This window comes from Podarcis filfolensis (assembly GCF_964270895.1).
Source record: "Podarcis filfolensis genome assembly, chromosome: 6".
NCBI lineage: Eukaryota > Metazoa > Chordata > Lepidosauria > Squamata > Lacertidae > Podarcis > Podarcis filfolensis.
The window spans coordinates 975,808-998,296 of record NC_139609.1 but is presented as its reverse complement, the minus strand read 5'-3'; the positions used below and the strand labels follow the sequence as shown (position 1 = coordinate 998,296).

General features: G+C 44.0%; 2 protein-coding genes across 2 annotated transcripts in view; one reads left to right on the top strand and one right to left on the bottom strand.

The window, feature by feature from the left end:
* The window catches only part of TNFSF4 (TNF superfamily member 4), a 37,317-nt gene extending 14,930 nt beyond the window's left edge, over nt 1-22,387 (bottom strand). The window contains exon 1 of the mRNA XM_083621490.1: nt 20,158-22,387. Coding sequence (XP_083477616.1) covers nt 20,158-20,193 — 36 coding nt within the window. The 5' untranslated portion in view covers nt 20,194-22,387. The remainder of the gene's footprint in view (nt 1-20,157) is intronic.
* LOC310765875 (mitotic-spindle organizing protein 2A-like) lies at nt 2,077-19,665 on the top strand. Its single transcript, XM_083621497.1, has 4 exons — nt 2,077-2,251; nt 4,583-4,701; nt 15,002-15,139; nt 19,263-19,665. The coding sequence occupies exons 1-4, from the start codon at nt 2,097-2,099 to the stop codon at nt 19,403-19,405; spliced, it is 555 nt and encodes a 184-aa protein (XP_083477623.1). The 5' UTR covers nt 2,077-2,096; the 3' UTR covers nt 19,406-19,665.
* Nucleotides 22,388-22,489: the final 102 nt, after the last annotated feature.

Here is a 22,489-nt window from a genome sequence, read left to right as displayed (position 1 = left end):
ACACGACTAAACGACTAAACAACAACAACAAAATTTTTAAAAGGAATACAAGCAATATATTCATAACAAAATGCCAAGTTAATTGTAAATCAGGTGATAATGGATGAATGTAAGATACAAAAAGGAACTAAACAAGGATGCCCTCTATCACCGCTGTTGTTTATTCTGGTCCTGGAAGCACTTGCAAGAAATATAAGAGCAGATAAGGAGATCACAGGGTAAAAACTGGAAAAAGTGAATTTAAATTGAAAGCATATGCTGATGATTTAGTAATTACGGTGGAGGATCCAAAAAAATCTAATCCTAGAGTGATAGAAAAGATTCAAGAATTTGAGGAAGTGGCAGGATTTAAATTAAACAGAAATAAAACTAAGCTATTAGTAAAAAAATTGAAGAAAAGAAAAAAGAGTTGATACAAAGTATTGAGATGAAAGTTCATAAAAATGTAAAATACTTAGGGATATGGTTAACAGCAAAAAATATAAATATAGAAGGGGGGAAGCTGCTGAAGAAAGCATATAGTATTTTGCTAGAATGGGAAACAAAAGATGAGGAGGTCAAACTGGTTATGATCAATGGGCACAGGATATAGGACATAATATACAATTTGAGGACTGGGAAAAACTGTGGAAAGTAAAGTTGAAATTTAGATGATTGTTCTCTCTTGAAAGAAAATTATATGAAAATGATATATAGATGGTATATTACACCAGTACAGATCGCAAAAATGTATAAAACCAGGTCAAATATATGTTGGAAATGTAAAGAAAAAGAAGGGACTTTTTATCATATGTGGTGGGAATGTAGAGAAATTAATTTTTTTTGGGAAATGATATACAATGTATTGAAAAAAATGTTTAAAATGACATTTGTTAAAAAACCAGAAGCATTTTTGTTAGGGATTGTAGGACAAGACCTGCCAAGAAATTTTTTAAAAAAACTTATTTATGTATGCTACAACAGCAGCAAGAGTTTTGTTAGCACAAAGATGGAAGAACAAGGAAATCCCAATGAAAGAACAGTGGCAAAAAAACTGCTAAACTATGCGGAACTGGTACCTTAGGTTAAGAACTTGATTTGCTGGAGGTCCGTACTTAACCTGAAACTGTTCTTAACCTGAAGCACCACTTTAGCTAATGGGGCCTCCTGCTGCTGCCACGCCGCCAGAGCCCAATTTCTGTTCTCATCCTGAAGCAAAGTTCTTAACCCGAGGTAATATTTCTGGGTTAGCGGAGTCTGTAACCTGAAGCGTCTGTAACCTGAAGCGTCTGTAACCTGAAGTGTATGTAACCTGAGGTACCACTGTAGAACACAGTCTTGCAGGACCTCATAGTATGACCACCTCAGGACCTAGCACAAGCTAGAAAGAGCAGGGCCACTGTATTTGTACAGCCACAGCCCCCTTGGACACCTGACCAGGGAGGGAGTAACAACCGGGCAGTAGTTCTTCAAGCCTCTGTCCAGGCGCCTGGCCCTCTCCCCAGGCCCAAGCCAGGAGGCCAAGGGTCTAGGAGTCTTTTAAGAGGCCCCGCCCTGGGGTTGGCTGTCCTCTTTCAAGCGTCTTGTCCACAGCCCGAGGCTGCAATAAGTGAAACGGATCCTGCACCACAGGGCCAGGGGATTCTGCGGCCGCCCCTCGCTCCTGGCGGGGGAGGGAGGGAGAAGCCTCCTTCACCCCAGCGCCCCCCCCGCTTGACTTCTGCCATGTCTGCCTCGTCCAGACCGGCGAGCGGGTCCCGGCCGAGGGGCGCCCCAGGAATCTGCCCCCCCGCCCGCTTCTGAGACTGAGCAGCAGCAGCAGCGGCGAGGGCTCAGGCGAGGGCAGCCCGGGGGGCGCTGCTTCCGCGCCGCCGAGGCTCCTCGGCTGCTGCCTGGCTCGTCGGGCGGCCTCCGGCCCTTGAGCGCGCGCGGGGCTGCTCCCCCCCCGGCTTCCCCGCCGCCCGGACGCGGCGCGGGGCTTTTGCGCTGGGGCGGCGCGTGCGCGACTCGCCTCCCCGCCTCCGACCAACTTCGCTTCCCAGAGTTCTTCGCGGCAGGGCCGGGCGCCGGGGCGCGGCGACGCTCCCAGCATGCCTTTCGCGCCGGCTGGCGGGGCGATGTCTGGCCCGGGCGCGGAGGCGGCGGCGGCGGGGCTGGCGAAGGCGGGGGCCGGAGCGCCTCGCCCCCGGAGGAAGCTCCTCACGGCGGAAGAGGCAGAACTGTTCGAGCTGGCGCAGGCGGCGGGGAGCGGTCTCGACCCGGAAGTGTTCAAGTGAGCGGGGGGCGGGCGGCGTAACGTGACGCGCCTTTGTAATCCGCCCCGCGACCCTCGCGCGAAAGGCGGCACACAAAAGCCGGAGGGGGAATCAAAGGCTCCGCATTGCTAAGCCAGACTATGGTTACTGTAATTGCCACTTGTTCTTTACTCTCTGCCTTTTGCCCTGATGGGACTCCAGGCAGATTGCAGATAAATAAGGACAGGTGAAAGGCTGGAGGGGTGTGTGTAAACCCATTATTAAATAAAACAAGCATTCATAGAATAACACCCACCCACATGTCAGGAGCTCGTCCTACACTTGAGTAGGACCCTGGCAGAGGCACATGTCCGACTGGCATGTTCTCTCCCTCCTGGTCTTTTGTTCAGGAGCTTCAAAAGCTTTCTTCTGCCCGAACATCACAGCAACCAATGCCAACAGACACAGGCACACTTAGGGATCCACAGAGTGTTCACAGTTTGCATAACAGACCTCAGCAACACAGCATTTTGGCTAATCTACTTTATTTACATATAAACACACACAGAGCACTGCAGCATGGCTCCCTCTCTCTCTAGCATCAGACAGCAAAGAAAAAGAACAAAGGTCAATAGTCCCACTTCACGGAACACAGGAACACAAACATCCTGTCTCTGTCACTTCCCACTCTGTGGAGTCAAAACATACACCGTCATGTGAAGGACAACAATCCCATGCCAGCAATCATGGAGCAGGAATTCTAACACCACCCACAGAAGATCTCTTGAAACCGCACAGACAGTCATAGCAAGGACAGAACAGCACCAGCTTCACTAAAAGCAACCAGTTCCCTGTGGGAGCAAGGAAGCCTTCGCCTGCCAGCTGTTCAGAGGCCCCTGTCCCTTGATGGTGACTCCCTCCAATGCCACTACATAACATTGCAGAGGAAGTGAAATAGTGCCACTTGGCACTCCTCTTAAGTGCTGCCACAACCACAGGGGTCAGAGGCACTACATGTGACATGTTTGAATTCCACCCGCCCCCCAACTATATTATGTAGCAGGAAAGAGTATCTTATGGGGCCAGGGAGCCCAGAGTAGTCTATAAGTGGCATCTGCTCTAAGCTACCACTCTTGGAGGAATCAGCATTAGCTGGCAGCAGAGAGGTACTCCTGCCTGTGTTACTCAGAGCTCCCAGGACCCTTGTTTTTTACCTCTTATGCTCAAAGTTTTTCTGTAAGCCACTCCCTCTGTCAGTCTCAGTTGCAGTATGAATGATAGTTCCCGGCAGGGCTGTGGAACTGGATTCAGGCAGCCATAGGATCATAGAATTGTAGAGTTGGAAGGGACACTCAGGATCATCTAGTCCAACCCCCTGCAAAGCAGGAATACGCATTTGTCCCGTATGGGGATCAAACATTGGTGTTATCGGCACCATGGTCTAACCAACTGAGCTATCTCCCCCTGCCCCAAGTAAACATCTCTCTGGCTTTTAGAAGGCATTTGAAGGCAGCCCTGTACAGGAAAGTTTTGAATGTTTGAGTTTTTTTGTGTTTTAATATTTTGCTGGAAGCCACCCAGAGTGGCTGGGCCAACCCAGATGGGCAGCATATAACAACAACAATAAAAATAAAAATGGGTAGGGCTGCCCACCTGACAGCCAATGGACATAATGGAGTCGGGTGATGCGTTTTTGCCCATGCATGCAAAGGCATAGCCAACAAAATGCAGACAACCAGCTGATTGTCAAGCTTAGTGCTCAGTACTTTCCAAGACCCAACAATCAGCTGATTGTGTGGGGTTTCAAAGCTACAGCATTACCTGCCTCACACCTGGCATCATATATGACATCTGGTGTAGGGCGGGTGGACATGGCTTAACAGGTCATCTTAGGCCCACAGACCAGAAAGCTCATGCACATTGTGGGGATAAATGGTATGTTGTAAGCCACATTGTCTCCAGTCCAGTCCACAATATGGGGATAATACCTATGCACTGAATTTGAATTTGCAGGACATTTTTTTGTAACTGTTTCAAGACTGTAGGGTAGCTCAGTCGGTAGAGCATGTGACTCTTAATCTTAGGGTTGTGGGTTGGAGCTGCACGTTGGACGACAAAATACTCCTGCATTGCGGGGGGTTGTACTAGATGACCCTCGTGATCCTTTCCAACTCTACAATTCTATGATTCTATGACACTTTCACATAAAACAGGGCCTAAGTTAAAGAGAATGTGAACTGCAGTCTGCGTTTTTTGGGGGGAAACCAAAAAACAACAACCCAGCAACAAGAAACAAATCAGGAAATCTAATTTCCAGACAATGAATTGTTAGTATAGTACTTTTAATGTCTACCTATGTTCCCTTCTAGGATTCTGCTGGACCTTTTGCGCATGAATGTGGCACCTTTGGCTGTTTTCCAGATGCTGCGCTCCATGTGTGCTGGGCAGAGGCTTGTCAGTGCTGAGGCTGCTCCTGAGCCAGCGCAAGGTTAGTGGTGCCCCATCCCTTAAGAAAAGAGGTGCTTGTTAAAGGCTGCTGCTCATCAGGGCTTAATTTGTGCCAGGGAAACTAGTAGCAACGATAAGAGTATCTTTAAGCATCTGAGTACCTCTCCTGCATTTTGATTATTTTCCACAGTCAGTTCTCAATTTGAAGAAGATGTTAAGCTGCTAGGATGGGCCTACAGTATCATTTTCTTTCTATATGTTAATAGCTTTCAAGTTGCAAACTGAGAATTGTATAAATCATGCAAATCTGACTGAAGTTATACATCTTTGAAAGTATAAAGCCATTTTAAAAACTACTCTCTTTGCTATGCAGTTGAAATTAGAATTTGTGAAATGTCCATTTTCTGACCTCTGATATTTTCTATATCACTCAAGCCTGATCCTCTTTTGCACACAATCCATTAAAACCAAAGATTTAAAAAAATAAGTGCCACTCTCTGCATGAATTTATTTTACTGATTTTTAACATCCACTTTCTAAGCTGTAGATAACATCCTGTGTAATAGGTATTGTGTTCCTGGGACTATAGGAAACCCTCTTGTTATGAGTCAGCCATCTGTTTAGCTTAGTGTTGTCAACACTGACAGGCAGCTGTTCTCCTGGGTTTCACGTGTGTCTTTTCCCCTGGAGATGTCAGGGAAAGCTCCGCCGCTGAGCTATTGCTGAGTCAGCAAGTTTTCAATAAAATGCAACTGTACATTCTTGTGTTGCGTTCAGTCTAATCCTAACTAGGCTTCTTGGGAAGTAAATTCTTTTGATTTTCAATTAGACTTGTCAAAGTGCATTGAGCATTGCATTCCCAATATGATATACATTCCAGATCACCCTTTATGTCTGTTTCTCAGGCAGCATTTGAAAGATCAGTAAATATTTACATTATTAGAGCAGATACAATTTTGTTCACCTTGTTTACTGTTCTTCTACAGTTCAGGAACGAACATTTTGCCTGTCATAGTTCAGAATTATTGCTTCTAATTAGCATATCTGTTTGACCAGAAGCAGTAGTTCTTTGGTGGCCTTATTTTATGTCATAGCACCGTCTGTTCTTAGCCAAGGCCCCTTCACAGCAATTCTGACCATGTTTGTGCTTAGCACTGGATATAATCTGGTTTCCGGGTTACAGTCTCATTCAAGAGAAGGGCAAAAACAAGGCTTTATAAAGCGGGAGGCAGAGGACCAGGGAGATGAGGCTTAAGTACTAGAAGGCAGCACAGAAAAGGTGAGTTTGCAGTAGAAACTGTGAAGACTGTGGGGAAGCTGTTCAGCCACTAGGAAGACATGGCAGTTGAGATGAAGGCACACATGTGAGAAGGAAAGAAAGTGGGTCAACAGGAGACAAGCTTGCAGGAGGTGGGGAGCTGAGCACAACAGGCCGCCCTCTGGTTTCTTTCAGGGCCCTTCTTGGTTGCATGTTGGTGAGCATTCATTCATGCATGCACATACCTAATGATCTGTTAATTCTTCTGGTCCGTACTGGAGTCTGCAGCGCTAGACCACTTAACTGGATGGCTTCCTACTGATCAAAGGCCGAGGTCCCACATACAACCCCCTGGATTTATTCTGTGTTTGGGCTTGCTTGTTAATTTCTCCCATCTCTGATATTGTATCTACCACCCTGAGCTGTGCTAAAAGTCGCCCAGATCTTGCCTTCCTGTTCACCTACTCCCCACTTTCATTGTAGCACTCTTATCACGTCAGGACTATAGATCTTGCTTTTTAAGGCTGAGAGGGGGCATTGAAATAAGCAAAGAGCCCTCATTCTCCCCCCCCCCCATCTTTCTGATTGAGGAGAAGAGTGCTGCTGTGTGGAGAGGAGCAACTGCTACAGCCTGACATTTGTGGCTCCTCTGAATTAAGCATCAAATTACATAGTGCACACAAAATAGTCCTCTTTTTTTGTTTTGTTATTGGAAAAGCAGCTTTTGGAAGGCAAAGCTTGGAACAGAGAAGTGGCTGCTGACTTCACTTTCTTTCCAACAACACCAGAACTGGCTTATGAATATAAACAACAATTTTACTAGAATAAGTATATAACCTCATAAGCCAACTAGACAATAAGCAAACTAAAGTGCAGTGTGCATAACCAAGCCTGGAGCTACTCACAAACATAGAATGTAACAGTGTCTCTCTCATTGCTGTACTGGTTATGTATGCAATAAGTATGTCAACATAGCTGGAACAAATAGTCGTTGGAAGCACAAAGCCATAAACGTAGGAGCGGTTGCTAAAGCATTCTTCAAGTAGTCATTAGCTGGAAGCGCAAAGTCAAATGATCAATTGAAGCCAAGTGGATGAGACCTTTTCTCCAGATATTATCCAGGTTTTGCAGCAAACTTCATCAGTCCATAATGCTAAATAATATGGAATAATACAGAATGGCATTCCAGTTACAGTAAACGAACGACCACAAAATACACGCAATACCCATCTCATGTTGTATCTTACTTAATCGCTCAACACATTTCACTCAAGAAAAAAGGTACTCACAAGCACAGCAAATGTAGAAACTGGTGATACCAAACATTTAAATACATTACAGGTGCTTGGAATCAATAATCACATTCATACATGGTTAAAGGTACAGTAACACTTCCCTGTTATTGCTAAACAAAGAAAGACACAAAAATAGATTTATATATAACAATCAGGGTCAAATTCAGTATTCAAACCTTTTGGAAACAAGGTTCCTAGTTGAAATATTAATTTCTACTCTTTTTGTATCAAGGCTCTTCATACATCAACAGATCTAAAAGGTAGTTTTTTTAAAGTCCACAGGATGAAAAAACTCAGGTCATTTTCAGTATGGGCCTCTTGCTGGAAATGCTGGACTAACGGGGCATGTAGGCAAGCATTGCATATTTTGGACCTTTGCTCATAAATTCCAGTCCTGATTGCACAGGACCTACATATAAAAGCCCGCAAGCACAACACATAATTTTTTGTAGAACAATTTGTAAACTGTTGCAAGACAATCTTTCGCCCATTTATTGTGTTGGTAAATGATTTCACGGGCAAAGCAAATCTGCAACATGTGCAATGACTGCATCTATAACGCCCTTTCAGCATAGTGTGTGGGTCGTCATTATGGTATTCAAGTAGATCAGTGTGGGAAAGAATGACCCTAAGCGATCTAGTACGCCTTTTGCCTAAAATGGGCACATTTTCACAGCCTGGAATATGGGAAATGATGTGCCAATGTCTCGTAATCACTCTTTCAATAGAAGAAGATAAATAGTTGTACTCTATAGAACCAAAAATCCTGTCCTGATTGTTTTGGGGTTTCGGTACCAACAATTCCTGCCTAGAAGTTCTTTTAGCCCTTTCAAAGGCCGTTTGAATTATTTCCTCCAGATAGCCTCTATCTCTTAATGAAGAGGAAAGGGATGCAGCATTTTTTAAAAAATCAGTATCAAGAGAAGAACTTCTTTTAAGTCTAATAAATTGGCTGAATGGGAGACTATTTTTTTAATTTGACTGGATGGTTAGAATGATAATGAAGTAAATAATTCCTATCAGTAGGTTTGCAAAATGGGCGTAAATTAATGACATGTTCATTACGTTCAGTAACAAAAAGTAATTCAACTTCTAGAAAGGAAATGCTAACCTCGCTCTTTTTACCAGTAAATCTTAAAGCTGTATCACATTGATTTAACCAAATGTCAAATTCCAAGAATATATCCTGGTCCAAAACAAAAATAAAATCATCAATGTAACGATCATCAATGTAACGATAATAAGCCAATAAATGCTTCCTAAATGGATTCGAATCACTCAAAATATATTCTAAATCAAAATAACGCATATAGACACAGGCGAGGGATGGTGCACAATGGGCGCCCATCGCCACACCCCTGCATTGAAAATAAAACTGTTCTTTAAAGCGGAAGAAATTATTTTCAAGAATAAGGTCCAGCAGATTGAATAACACATGTACCAGCGGATCATTTTGATTATTGTTTTATTGTCATGCAGTATTTGTTCAACCAGGGAACGTAACCTATCCAATGAAACATTAGTATACAAAGCTTCAACATCCCAAGTAGTTAATATAGCACCCAGGGGAACAGCGAGACCTTCTATGACAGAAATAAAATGTTGAGTATCCTTAATGTAGGATGGGGTTCTTATTGCCAAAGAATTAAGGATTGAATCCACAAATTGTCCTGCAGGCTCAAGGAGAGACCCAGAGATAATGGGGTGGGTGGGAGGGGGGGGGAAATCCCTTTATGAATTTTGGGGAGGGTATTAAAAATTGGAACACGACTATGTTCTGGTACCAAGAATTCAGCTAACTGGTCAGATATTAAACCAGGGCAGACGCCTCTTGGACTACCAATAAGAGCTTGCGTCTGACCTCATTAGTTGGATCATAATTCACGGGTTGATAATAATTGTGATTACTCAACTGTTGAAAGGTCTCCTATTCATACACTTGTTTATCTAAAACTACAACGGCCCCTCCCTTATCCGCTTGTTTAATAACGAGATGTTTTTTCTCAGAAATCTCTTTAAGAATATTGTTTTCTTCCCTAGACAAATTGAAGGATTTATGCTGTTTCTTCCACTCGATTTTCTCTATATCTCTTAACACTAAGGACTGATATGTTTGGATATAATGATTGTGTGTTACAGGATTGAACCGGGACTTAATTCTCAATGGAGTAGGCTGGTATATCTCGCCTGCAAAAAAGTCTCTAAGCTTTTATGAACTTCTACGTGAGTTTGAAAGGCGGAATTGCCAGGTGTGGGCACAAAACCCAATCCTTTCTCAAGTATATTTCCACTCTAATTTACTCGTCAGAAGACAAATTAACAACTAATGATTCTGTTGGAATCCTTTCCTCCTGGACGGGCGTTTCCCCGGCTCCTGCGAAAACCCGGATAACGCCTGCTGGACCTAAGCTGCAATTCCCTCTCTCTCTCCGTCTTGCTGTCACTGTGGCTGGAAGCACTGATAGAATCATAATCACTAGGGAAATCACGTGGTCTGGTGCTGTCGTGTCTTCTGGTTTGGATTTTACCCTTTTTATCGTCATTAATCCACCAGCATATGTAGTTATGGGCATAATCATTTTTATCCCTATTAAATTTCAGCATTTTCAATTTCTTAATCTCCTCAGTATAAGTGTTTAACTCCTTCTTTGTGATCTGCACCAACTTGTCCATTTTCTGTGATTTTAATTGAGTTTTTAAATTTGCTAATACCATACAAATTTCCTTATCAACAATCTCTATCATGTGTACATTGTTCCAAGCACCTGTAATGTATTTAAATGTTTGGTATCACCAGTTTCTACATTTACTGTGCCTGTGAGTACCGTATATTCTGGTGTATAAGACAACTTTTGAACCCTGGAAAATCTTCTCCAAAGTCGGGGGTCGTCTTATACGCCGGATATGGTGGTGGCAGGTGGTGGCAGCGGCAGCTAGCTTGGAATGGCGACGGGCAGAAGGATGGTAAGAGCCTCCCCCCACCTCCATCCCTGGCCGCCTCCCGAAGCAGCAGCAACCGCAGCAGCCTCCCCTTCCCACGGCAAGGTGGTGCGCGGCTTCAGCCGGGGCTCCAAGGAGCTGGGCATCCCCACAACTGCCAGAACTACCAGCCGGTGAGTGCAGCCCGTCGCTTTGCTGGGCGGCCGATCGGGGCTCACTCGCTTCACCTCGGGCTGCTGCTGCTGCGACGGCAGAGGCAGCGGAGGGGTGCACGCTCTGCCCCGGCGGCGCTTGGTGGGCTTTAGGTTTGGGGGGGCTGCCTCTAGTTTGCTGCAGGCGGGGGTAGTCTTATACGGCGAGTATATCCCAAACTCTATATTTTAACAGGATTCCAAGCTCCTGTAATGTATTTAAATGTTTGGTATCACCAGTTTCTACATTCTATAGTTTCTACATTTGCTGTGCCTGTGAGTACCTTTTGTCTTGAATGAACCGTGTTGAGTGATTAAAATACAACATGAGATGGGTACAGTGGTACCTCGGGTTACGTACTTAATTTGTTCTGGAGGTCCGTTCTTAACCTGAAACTGTTCTTAACCTGAAGCACCACTTTAGCTAATGGGGCCTCCCGCTGCTGCCGCACCATCGGAGCACAATTTCTGTTCTCAACCTGAAGCAACCTGAACCCGAGATAATATTTCTGGGTTAGCGGAGTCTGTAACCTGAAGTGTATGTAACCTGAAGCGTGCGTAACCCAGGGTACCACTGTATTGCATGTATTTTGTGGGCATTCGTTTATTGTAACTGGAATGCCATTCTGTATTCTATATTATTTAGCATTATGGACTGATGAAGCTTGCTGCAAAACCTGGATAATATGCGGAGAACAGGTCTCATCCATTTGGCTTCAGATGATCATTTGGCTTTGTGCTTCCAGCCAACGACTATTTGAAGAACGCTTTTTAGGAACCGCTCCTACGTTTCATTTTTAATTAACTTCCACACCGTTTCATTGTATGGCTCTGGTTCTAATATTAAAAGAAAATTCTTTCTATCCATTTTCTCCACAACATGCATAATTTTTATAAACTTTTATCATGCTTTCCCACCCCAATAATTTCCTTTCTTTTCTAAACCAAAAAGTTCCAAGTACATTAGTTTTCCCCGTGGGAATCATGTTCTGACTCCCTTGGCCATGGTGGTGGTCCTCTTCTGCATCTTTCCCAGCTTCACGGTATCCTTTTGAGATGGGTCAACCAGGAATGTATTCTCAGCTACGACCACATAATTGATTATGGAAGGCATTACAGACTCAAACTGGTACCCAGATGAAACAGTCTAGCAAGCTGAAGGCTTCATATTACATGTATAATAGGGTAGGAAGGCAGAGGCCCAAATTGGGCCCCATGTTTTCACCATATACGTTACGGTCACCAGACAAGTATTTTGGGCTGCTTTCAAGGAAGGGCGGGGGACACATTAAATAAATAAATAAATAAATAACCCCAAGCCTGGAATTTGTCTTTTTCACAGCAGTTGCATCAACATCTTCTTTGAGAGGTGCAGCATGGCCTCCCAATTTCTTTCCTGGTTAATCACTACCAGTTCAGGCCTCATCAGTGTACAGAAGTTGAAATTATTTCCCCCCCCCCCCCACTTACTCCTATTGAACTGCTGTACGCCTGACTCAAATTACTTAAATTGTTGTTGTTTAGTCGTTTAGTCGTGTCCGACTCTTCGTGACCCCATGGACCAGAGCACGCCAGGCACTCCTGTCTACCACTGCCTCCCGCAGTTTGGTCAGACTCATGTTTGTAGCTTCGAAGACACTATCCAACCATCTCGTCCTCTGTCGTCCCCTTCTTCTTGTGCCCTCCATCTTTCCCAGCATCAGAGTCTTTTCCAGGGAGTCTTCTCTTCTCATGAGGTGGCCAAAGTATTGGAGCCTCAGCTTCACGATCTGTCCTTCCAGTGAGCACTCAGGGCTGATTTCCTTAAGAATGGATAGGTTTGATCTTCTTGCAGTCCATGGGACTCTCAAGAGTCTCCTCCAGCACCATAATTCAAAAGCATCAATTCTTCGACGATCAGCCTTCTTTATGGTCCAGCTCTCACTTCCATACATCACTACTGGGAAAACCATAGCTTTTACTATACGGACCTTTGTTGGCAAGGTGATGTCTCTACTTAATTACTTAAATACTTTCAATCAATCATTTACTGTATTTGGCTAAAAGCCATTACAAATCCAGTTACAAAACCAGCAAATCCAATAAAACCTATTAAAAAGCTCCAGAAATAAGCAATAATTTACAATAAATCAAATACAGATTAGCTGGGAAGATGGTGACACAGCGGGGATCTATATAAAGAGGCTCGGCGTTGCTCCTGCAAAAAGGTTTTATCTGCTATTTTTAAAAGTTTTTTTAAAAACACTCTAACTTTTTAAGCTTCTCAACTTGCAATTTGGATGCCTTTCTGGGTTTCGGGACCCTGTTTTAATTGTTTGAACTGTTTATTTTATCTTCTTACCGTCCCCTGGTCTGGAGGAAATTTCTTTCTAAGGAGCCTTTTCATTATTACCTCCCCTTACCTGCTTGCTCACAGATTAGCTTTCTGCTTCATTGGGTTATTTGCTTGGCATCATTAAATACTATCACAAATTATCTATATGATTGTATTATGACTGTATTATATGCTACCAGTCACTCCAGATCCTTGCGGACTCTGCAGCTTATATCCTGCATCTATCCTCTTTCCTGTTCTTTGACCAGTTACTGATTCATATGAGAACTTCTGCCACTATGGTGGGGGATATTTGTGAGTTCAAAGTACCGTATTTTTTGCCCTATAGGATGCACTTTTCCCCCTCCAAAAATGAAGGGGAAATGTGTGTGTGTCCTATGGGGCGAATGCAGGCTTTCGCTGAAGCCTGGAGAGCGAGAGGGGTCCGTGCGCACTGACCCCTCTCGCTTTCCAGGCTTCGCGCAGCTCTCCGCAAGGCGCGGGAGCCTGGTGCTGGGCTCCCACGGCTTGCGGAGAGTTGCCTGCTCTGGGGCTGGGGTCGGGGGAAGCTCGGGCTTCCCCCGCCCCAGCCCCGCGCCTGGGGGGGGAAATAATTTTTTCCCCTTTATTTCCCTCCCAAAAAACTAGGTGCGCCTTATGGGGCGGTGCGTCCTATAGTGCGAAAAATACGGTATATAATATCTTCCTCTATTAACATGCTTGTTAACACTCAGGATTGCTGATGCAGTACTTGCCTTTGCAAAAGTCATGCTAACTCTTCTTGAACAAAGCTTGTGCTTCTTTCTTTAGTAATGTCTCCACGAATATAGGTGGATCAAGCATTAGATGAAATAGCTTATAATTTGCTGCCTCCATCTCCCAGATGTTTTATTGCTCACTTCCCAATCCTTTGGGAGCAAGGCCTCTTTTTCACATTGGGTATTTTTGACATGAAATCACTAGTTTCAGATTTTAGTTCCTATGTTTATGGTATCTGGTCCCATGTTGTTCCACACTTTTTCAGCAATGTTGGATAGGAATATATGACCTGCTATTTTATGTGATCATAAAAGACCTTCAGTATTTTTTTCTGGTAACGTTGTGACAATACATGTTGATGAATCGTTAGCCTTGGCTTAGCGGAGGTATACAGCCTGAGCAATATTAAAAGGTTCCTGAACAGCCCTGAAAGATACCAAAGGTGGGGAATTCAGGGAGCCATTCAGGCGGTGAATGGTTTTACACAGAGGTAGAACTGGTGTGAAGCATCAGGCGTTAACATCTGTCAGCCACTCTTGCTCAGGGGAAGGACAGCCAATTAGGCACCTTCCAGATGATGTGGACTACAACTCCCATCAGCCCCAGCCAGCATGATCAGGGGTGATGGGAGCGACTCCAGAACAACTGGAGTGTTTCACACTGGCTTCCTTGCGAGCAGCATAAAACAAGTTGAAGCAAGTCGTTGAATAATAATGACATCATGATTATTATATTATAATTCTTTAAAGAGATCTTGTGTGTCAGTTTTACCACACTACATTGAGTTAGAACAAAGGCAGTATAAGTTCATTCTCCAGAAACACAAAATCCTAACCACACGTAAGTGAGTTGTCTTGTGCAGTGGTTGGGATGAACATATTTAGGTGATTTAGGACTGTTGAGAGAAGGAAATGATTTTGAGACTGAGGAAAGTCTGGGAGAAACACGAATGCCTCTTGTGTGGAATCTCTTCTCACCCTGTTGCACAAAGGAATCCCCCCAAGCTGTGCCTGCCCCTCATTCTGCATTGTGCACTAGTGGGTCATTGGGGTCACGGCCACAATAAAGGTTGCTACAAGAGAACCAGATTCCTTCTTACCTTGCCCTGTGAGCCTTGTTTTCTCTTCTCTCCATGCATGTGCCTCTTTGTAAGTAGAATGGAGCAAAATTGATCCAATGCATTGCTTATGCTTCTGTCATTTAGTATCTTATCAGGAACATTTCACAGAAATCCATATGCATATTTACAAAATCAAGATCCTTTGGTGCATCACATAATGGCTTAGAATTGCAAGAAGACAACTGAAGAGATTGAAATAGAGGTGATATAGCCCCTGTTTCCTCCTGAATCCTTCAACCTGGCTAAAAGATCATAATACAAGTATCTATGCAGAATTATTCCACTAATTGTGAATTGTATAGGGGGAGTAAAAATAGCCATGATTACATAACCCTGTGTAACAAAGCATTCAAGTCATACATCTTTGAACATTTGTTGGGATATTTGAGCATTTGCAAGTTTGTTTCTGTGTCTATCGCCATGTGGTGTTTCTAATTTGTTTCTGTGTCTCTCTTTGAATTAGAGCCCCCATTTGTCTCTGCCAAGACCAGTAAAATCCCTGCACCACTTTCACTTTCCTCTGCCCTTCGACCTCCAAGAATAAGAGTTACTAAGGCTGTGGTCTACAGTCCTGCTGCAGCTTGCTCGCCTCTCTCTCAAGGTCCCCCTGGCTCTTTCCAGTTTTCTTGCTGCCTGTTCTCTCCTTTTGCAGGTTGTGTGTGTTTGTGACCTACTGGGTTTTAATTCAGCCTTCTGTGACCAAAAGAGAATCCCCTTCAAAAAGTTATTCTCTTGTTTCCAGATCCTAAACACATTTACTTGATAGTAAGTACTATTGATTTCAGCAGAACCTGTTTCCAAGTAAATGTGGTTAGTACTTTAACTTATACAAAATTAACACTGTGTAGTGCTCATTGCAGTTTTAATGAGACGGCATTTGGGGGGAGGAAACATAGGAAGCTTTTAATACTACTACCACTTTATGAAGAGAATGTGGAAGATTGTATATTTTCTTTTGGGCGTATCCTAAATGCACCTTCTTGGCAGGAGAGGTGACTCACATTTCTGGTGATTTCTGAGGGGGGCTGCATGTCAAGACCAAAAAGGCAGACTGGGTTGCGTCCACAGAGGAATGCCTTCCCATGACATGCACAGATTTAGCTATTTTGGATTGTGCCACCCATGTGCCTTTTGCTACTTGGGATCACGATAGCCTGGTTCAGACACACCTGAACATTGCAATGCGTGCAGAGGCCCCTTTGTCAAATGCATTAGCCTGTCATGTGCTGCCATGTGCTCTGGAAAGCTCTGGCTGAGTTACTTTTCTGAGATGCTCTGACTGAGCTTGGAGTGCTTGTACAGTTTCCTTTTCTGTTCATACTGCATAACCTGTTCATCCTAAGATACAGCGTTGGAATCTTCAGCTTTCGGAATTCAGACTTCTGGGCTAAAATGTTCTGTCCATTCTTTTTGATACCTGAATTCAGTGTTCTTGAAAATGTTGGGCAAATCCTTCAAGAGCAGTTTTGTATGTGTGTGGCAATATGAAGTTGAGTGTTGTGTGTGTGTGTGTGTGTGTGTGTGTGTGTCCCCTTCAGAATGCCATTGCATATACACAGGAGAGAGACTCCTTCCTCTGCCCTGTCCCTCTTCGTCCCTTCCTTGCTCCCCAGCAGTTTTATCTGCAGCTGGCACTGGCTGCTGTTTGCCCTTCAGTGCTCTGTGTGCACCAGGAAGCATGAGGTCTCAGGCTGGAATTGCAGAAGGAAGCTGCAGACACTTAGGAGCACTAATGCCCTCTGGGGAAGCCGAGGGATCCACCCTGCAGCTGAATAGGTAAAGGCCATTGGTAAGCCACCTGCCCCATCAGGATTAATCATGTTTGAGGTAGAAAGGGTTTACCTCTCTGTACAAATGAAAAGCCTCCTACAGCTTCCACTTCACCCTCTGGGGAAAAGTATCTGCCAATTCTATGCGTGTGCAGGAGAGCCTAGTGAGAAACTGGATTCCCTGAATGGCTGACTGGTTCCTATGGCTGAGGGTCATGTAGAGAGACTGGATTCTGGAGGAGGAGGAAGGCTTGGAGAGGAATAGAAACAGATTTCCATATAGACAGTAACATCGGAGGAGGATTGATTCCTGCTTTAGGATTTTGATTGGAGTTCTTGGTATATAACATAAAGGATGGACTTTAACAAATTTCTCAAATAGCACAAGGGTTTGGATAGATACATTCAGAATAAAAATTCCAAGTCTACATAATGATGGACTCTTATGAAAGGGGAAAATACAGTGGTACCTCTGGTTACGAGCTTAATTTGTTCTGGAGGTCCGTTCTTAGCCTGAGGTACCACTTTAGCTAATGGGGCCTCCCGCTGCCACCGCTCCGCCACCGCGTGATTTCTGTTCTCATCCTGAGGTAAAGTTCTTAACCTGAGGTACTACTTCCGGGTTGGTGGAGTCTGTAACCCGAAGTGTTTGTAACCCGAGGTACCACCGTACTGGGCAAAAAAATTCTTGCATTGCAGGGGGTTGGACTAGATGACCCTCGTGGGCACATTCAGCTCCACAGTTCTGTGATTCTGTGAAGTGACAAAGAAATGTATAGCTTTCCTTGGGAGATGGCGCCAGAGATGATCAACCTCTACCCCCACCCTTTTCCTCCAGCCCTGGAAACCAGAGTCCCAGGGAATCCTAAGGCTCTGGATTTGCTTTTACCTTGTTCTCTCCACTTCGTGGTGATGGTGACACAATGTGCTATTATATGCATTGTTATATTAGTGTTACATTATATTATATTAGCGTAGCAGTAACTTCTGTGGATGCTGTTTGGAAATACAGCAAGCCAGCAACTTACATGCATGATTTAACTTGTGCACATTCAGCTTTATGTGCTTGGCAAAAAATAAAAATTAAAATTAAAAATGGGGGCAGAAAGGAGGATGGCATATGGGGAGAAAAGTCTTTGGCACTCCCACCTGCCATTGCATCCAGTCTGCTTTGGCTATATGTGATTTTGGCATTAGCCCCTGCAACTTACCCCCGCGCAAGTTGCAGGCTTACAGTATTACTTTTTTAGATAGGCCTGAATATGTCTTCATTCAGTATTATAGTGCCAAGAGCATAGAATACCATCTTTTAATAGTTGCTAGATCTTAATTTGGGAATCTGAAATATACCCTTCTGAAGCATTGTGATAAATTATTATGTACTAGAAGAACTATGTTTTCACCCTGAAATGCCACATAGTTGCTCACTTTGATGCAAATGGTAAGGAAAAAAAATACCTTGTCATAAAATTGGACCCAGTGAGGAGAAGCTGGGACATCTAGACAAAAGGTGTCCTTGAATCTCAGCCCCACCAGTCAGTTGGGAGGGATGCGAGTTGCTGAATTGTTTGAGGAAGTGCAAGCTTTTCTGCTTTTAACGGAAATTCAATGTGTGTTGTGCAGTTGTTGCTTTCAATAGTCCTGCTATTTTGGAAGAGGCCCAGGATTCCTAAATGCAGAGCAGTTCTCTCTTACGCCAAGAATCGAAGATGATGTCAGCAGGGAGAATATTTTTTTTGTATGGTGAGGAAAGAGGGAGGAATACACAGAGAGAAGCTCTGCTGGCTTTAGGTCCTTTGCCAGTTGCAGGGAGTATTGGCGGTCAGAGGCAATGGATGGTGGACTTGGTTATGCTACCTGGATAGTTACCATTTGTAAAAGTAAAGTTTAGGATAAGAATTCTGAATAAGTGTTGATGGATGAAGCAAGCCTTTGCTGATGTTGAGCTGAGCTCCTCTTTCAGTCTGGCTTAGTGTGCTGCTTTCCTTAAATATTTGGTCAGACTGTAGCTCACAACTACTATTCAGATGGTATTTAACACTAGTAAGACAAAGTGAGAGATCAGTGCTAGCATTTTCAAGCCTCTAGAGTAAACATATTTCACATTCTGCAACCTTTCCACAAATACTGGAACTCTAATGGCAGAAATAATACTATTGGCAGTATTGTTGGTCATGATTTACCAAAAGATCCTTTAGTAATAATATTTGGTTACCTTAAATAATACTATTGGCAGTATTGTTGGTCATGATTTACCAAAAGATCCTTTAGTAATAATATTTGGTTACCTTAAATGAGCAGCACCCAGTGAGAATTTCATAATGACCACAGTTTGTATGACCACTTGCCCATAATTGGGTGGGGAAACTGATCCACCTTCTTAGGTACTAAGAACATGTTATCTGGCATATTGGACCAAATTAATAAATATATGGGTCAGAGAAGGCTGACATCACAAGTCCATAAAGAAATTGGCTTTTAAGATTTCTTATTCAAACAACAAAGTTCTTGATGCCATAAACCTGTAGGATGATATCCGACATTGGTAATACTCAGAATAGTCCATTGATTTCATTGGGTCTACTCTATGACTGATATTGAATATTACCCACATGCTTTACTAGGTGAAGTATAGTTTTGTTCATGATCCTCAGTAAGACAGAGTGAAAGACAAGAGACAATTACTCATATTATGTTAAATAGTAAGAGTGATATCTATGGACTGCTATGTTAACTACTGATCTGACAGCTTGTGTTTATTTACATGTGTTAACTTGCTTTTTAATGTTTGACTTGCTACTTAAAATTACATAAGAAAAGCAAAAAAGAGCAAACTTAAGAGTATATCGTGTTATAGATAAACTTTAGGCAAATTTTATGTATTTGAGCAATGCTAGCAATTGATAGTTGGTCACAATACAGCTCTGCAGTTAGCATATCTTTGTTTTCCTGTAGGGAGAACAAGAACCAGCTCTGCAGCAACTGGGAACCAAGCTCTGCTAGATCCCAGCAACCGTGAAGGCTCTGTTCAGCGAGTCCCTCGGCAGCCAAGTGGCAGCAGGCTGCAGAAGGCTGGATGTCCCATGAAGAGTACATAAATGCTTGGAAGATTGGTGGTTCCAGTATTATGGCGAAATTGCAATGTAGTGAATGCACCCAGTCAAGATGGATTTGTAATGTTCCAAAATGTCACATATAGCTCCTATCAAGAAAACAAGTATGAGATGAAGGTTGGTTTCATCACGGTTGGGCTGGTTTTCAAATTCCAAATGTGGTCATAGCTGATGATATAGGATATACTGTTGCAACTCCCTGTTACAGGTGTGTGTCCTTCCTTCATAAAGACATTGTTGGTGCATCTCTCTCTCATTTATTTGTTTTCCTTTTGGGGAATTTAGCAATTAAAGAAAAGCACACCAACTTTTTATAGTATGGAACTTAATCCTCTTACTGTTTACTGAATCCCACTATGCTGCCATTGTTGTTGCATGCCAAAATCTCTTCTAAGTAGTTATAAATGATAAAATCCATAAATAATTAAAATGCACAATGAAACAATTCCAGCAAAGCATCCATAATTAAAATAGACAATGAAACAAGACAGTTAAAAAGCAGAGCAATTAAAACAGTTAAACAAAACAGATCAGGAAGGTCAAGCTCAGGGGAATGCTTGCCTCAGCAGGTTTTGTCTTCACGAGCCAGCAGAATGGAGCTGCTGATCTTGTAGGTGAGCCCAGAGGGCATTCCACAACCCTGGTGCCAGCAGGGAAAAGCTGTCCTCTGCATCACGGAAAGCTGATAAGCATCAGGCTGTGGCAAAACTAAATAAACTTTAAAAAAAACTACTTACAATTTTACAAGGTAGTCCAAGGGCTCTTCTCCCCATCCTGTCCCTTTCCTTTCTAAGCAGCTTCAAAGCTGCAAAGGAAAAGATGAAGAGCAGTCCTTAGATCAGTTGGACAGAAAAGCACATTCCAGAGCATTCCATTTTCTGAGCCACACATTGCTTTGGGAGCTATGGGGAGCTTGGGTTCTTCCTGGAGCAAATCCTCCATGTCCCTCTTAGCCAGAAATGGCCTTGTAGAGGAGGGGCTGTTACATGGGTGGCAGCAGCAGTCAAAAGGGAAGGGGGGTTAACTGCTTTCCTTCCCCCAGGGGGCCAAGTGGGAGTGAGTTGATGATACAAACACTTAAATGGATATATTAATATCAGAGGCTTAAATCCTTTTTGCTAAAATAAGAAAAAGATGACTGGCATATTATTAAGAGCTGTATATAAATTACCACCACAAATTCTCTTAGAATGTACAGCTTGCTTTTTAGCAACTCTTGAATTTATCAAAGCATGTACATCTTAAGCTGTATATCTTAAATATTGTTATATCCCCCTCTCTAGCCCATGAAACATGAGGTATTTGCTTGGTTTAGAGGTTGCGCTGGGGAAGAGCAGGCCTCTTGCAACTTTGAACAGCTGTGCAGCATGGAGAAATTCAACAGGCTGAGCCTTTTCTAGTATGGAAATACAATTATGGCTAACAGCTCATCTGCTGACACTCTCTCTGCCATAGTTCTTATTACTTGTGGGTGGCTCCTGACTTTCACACCCCGGTAAGTCAGTGGCCCTATAGTCTTACTAAAGGAGCCCAGGGCAACATAGAAAAAGCTTTCCCACTTCTCTTATATTTGCCAAAGCAAAGTCGACCAGATGGGGGTAGGAATCTGGCCATGGTTTTCTCCACTATGGTGAGATATATTTCATTATTCATTTGCATCTACAGTGGTACCTTGGAAGTCGAACGGAATCTGTTCCGGAAGTCCGTTCGACTTCCAAAACATTCGGAAACCAAAGCGCGGCTTCTGGTTGGCTGCAGGAGCTTCCTGCACTCAGTCAGAAGCTGCAGAAGTCGCGTTGGACATTCGGGTTCCAAAGAATGTTTGCAAACCCGAACACTCACTTCCAGGCTTGCAGTGTCCGGGAGCCAAAATATTCGACTCACAAGGCATTCGGGATCCAGGGTACGAATGTATACTTATAAATAGGCATATAAATATTTATGCAAATAAGTGAAAGCTTATAATATTTGGGACTTTTAAGTTTGGGGCAGACATGATACAGATTTATAGAATTATTCATGGAAGGGAGAAAGTGGGTCAAGGGAAGAGTTGCTCCCTCTTGCATAATACTTGGCAGGGAGTATGTGTCATCAAATGAACCTGAGAGGTGGGAGATTCAGGAGAGACCAAAAGAGGCACTTCTTCACACGGGATGGGGTGGGACAGCTGGCAATGTATAGAAGGACATCAGCCAAACTCATAAGGTAATGGGTGGCTACCAGTCACGATGGCCACAGTATTGGAGCTCGGGTGCCTCTGAAGGCTAGTTGCTGGGCAACCAGAGGGAGCCCATCTTGAACTCAAGTCCAGTTTCCAGCCTTCGCAGGGTGTCTGGATGGGCCACTGTGGGAGACGGGATGCCGGGCGAGATTAACTTTGGATCTGCTCCAGGAAGGCTTCTCGTAGAGTCCTACTGGGACTGAGTCTAAAGTCCCTGCCAGGAGGGCCAAATCAGAAGGATCTGAAAGCAGCTGCCCTCTTGAGCAAGATCAGCCTGCGACTCTGCCCTGAGAAAGGCAGCCGACTAATCCTGCAGGGGTGGCGTGTAGCCACCTGACCTCTGCCCTGCAGTGTTTCCTCACCCTTGTTGCTCTGATTGGCAGCCAGCGGGTGAGAGCCCTCATCCTGATCCTTAGCAACTTCCTCTCGTTTCTGACCCTCAGACTCACATGCTACTCGGCAGTTTCAACAGAATTTATCTGCTGCCTTGACCTCTCGCCTGCATTCCTGTGTGGCCTTTGCCCTGAATTGCCAGGGCCTCCTCTGAAGCAGAGCAGCTCCTTGTTCTCCTCCTCCCCCCCAGCTGGGCCGCTGCTTTGAAATCTGCATTCAACTGGACCCTGTTCCTCAAGTGAGTGTTAAAAGAAAACAGAGCCACCTCAGGGTGCCATCCTTGCGCCACCTCCTTTCTTGGTGCCTTCATCCTCTCAATGAAACCATCCATGGACAACCCAGTGTCCTGCTGCTTTTGAACTCCTAGACACAGGACTTGCTGGTGGAGTTGGACTTGGGTGTCTTTGGAGCCTGCGGCCGGGGGGGGCGGGACTTATGCCTCCCCAGCTTCCGCC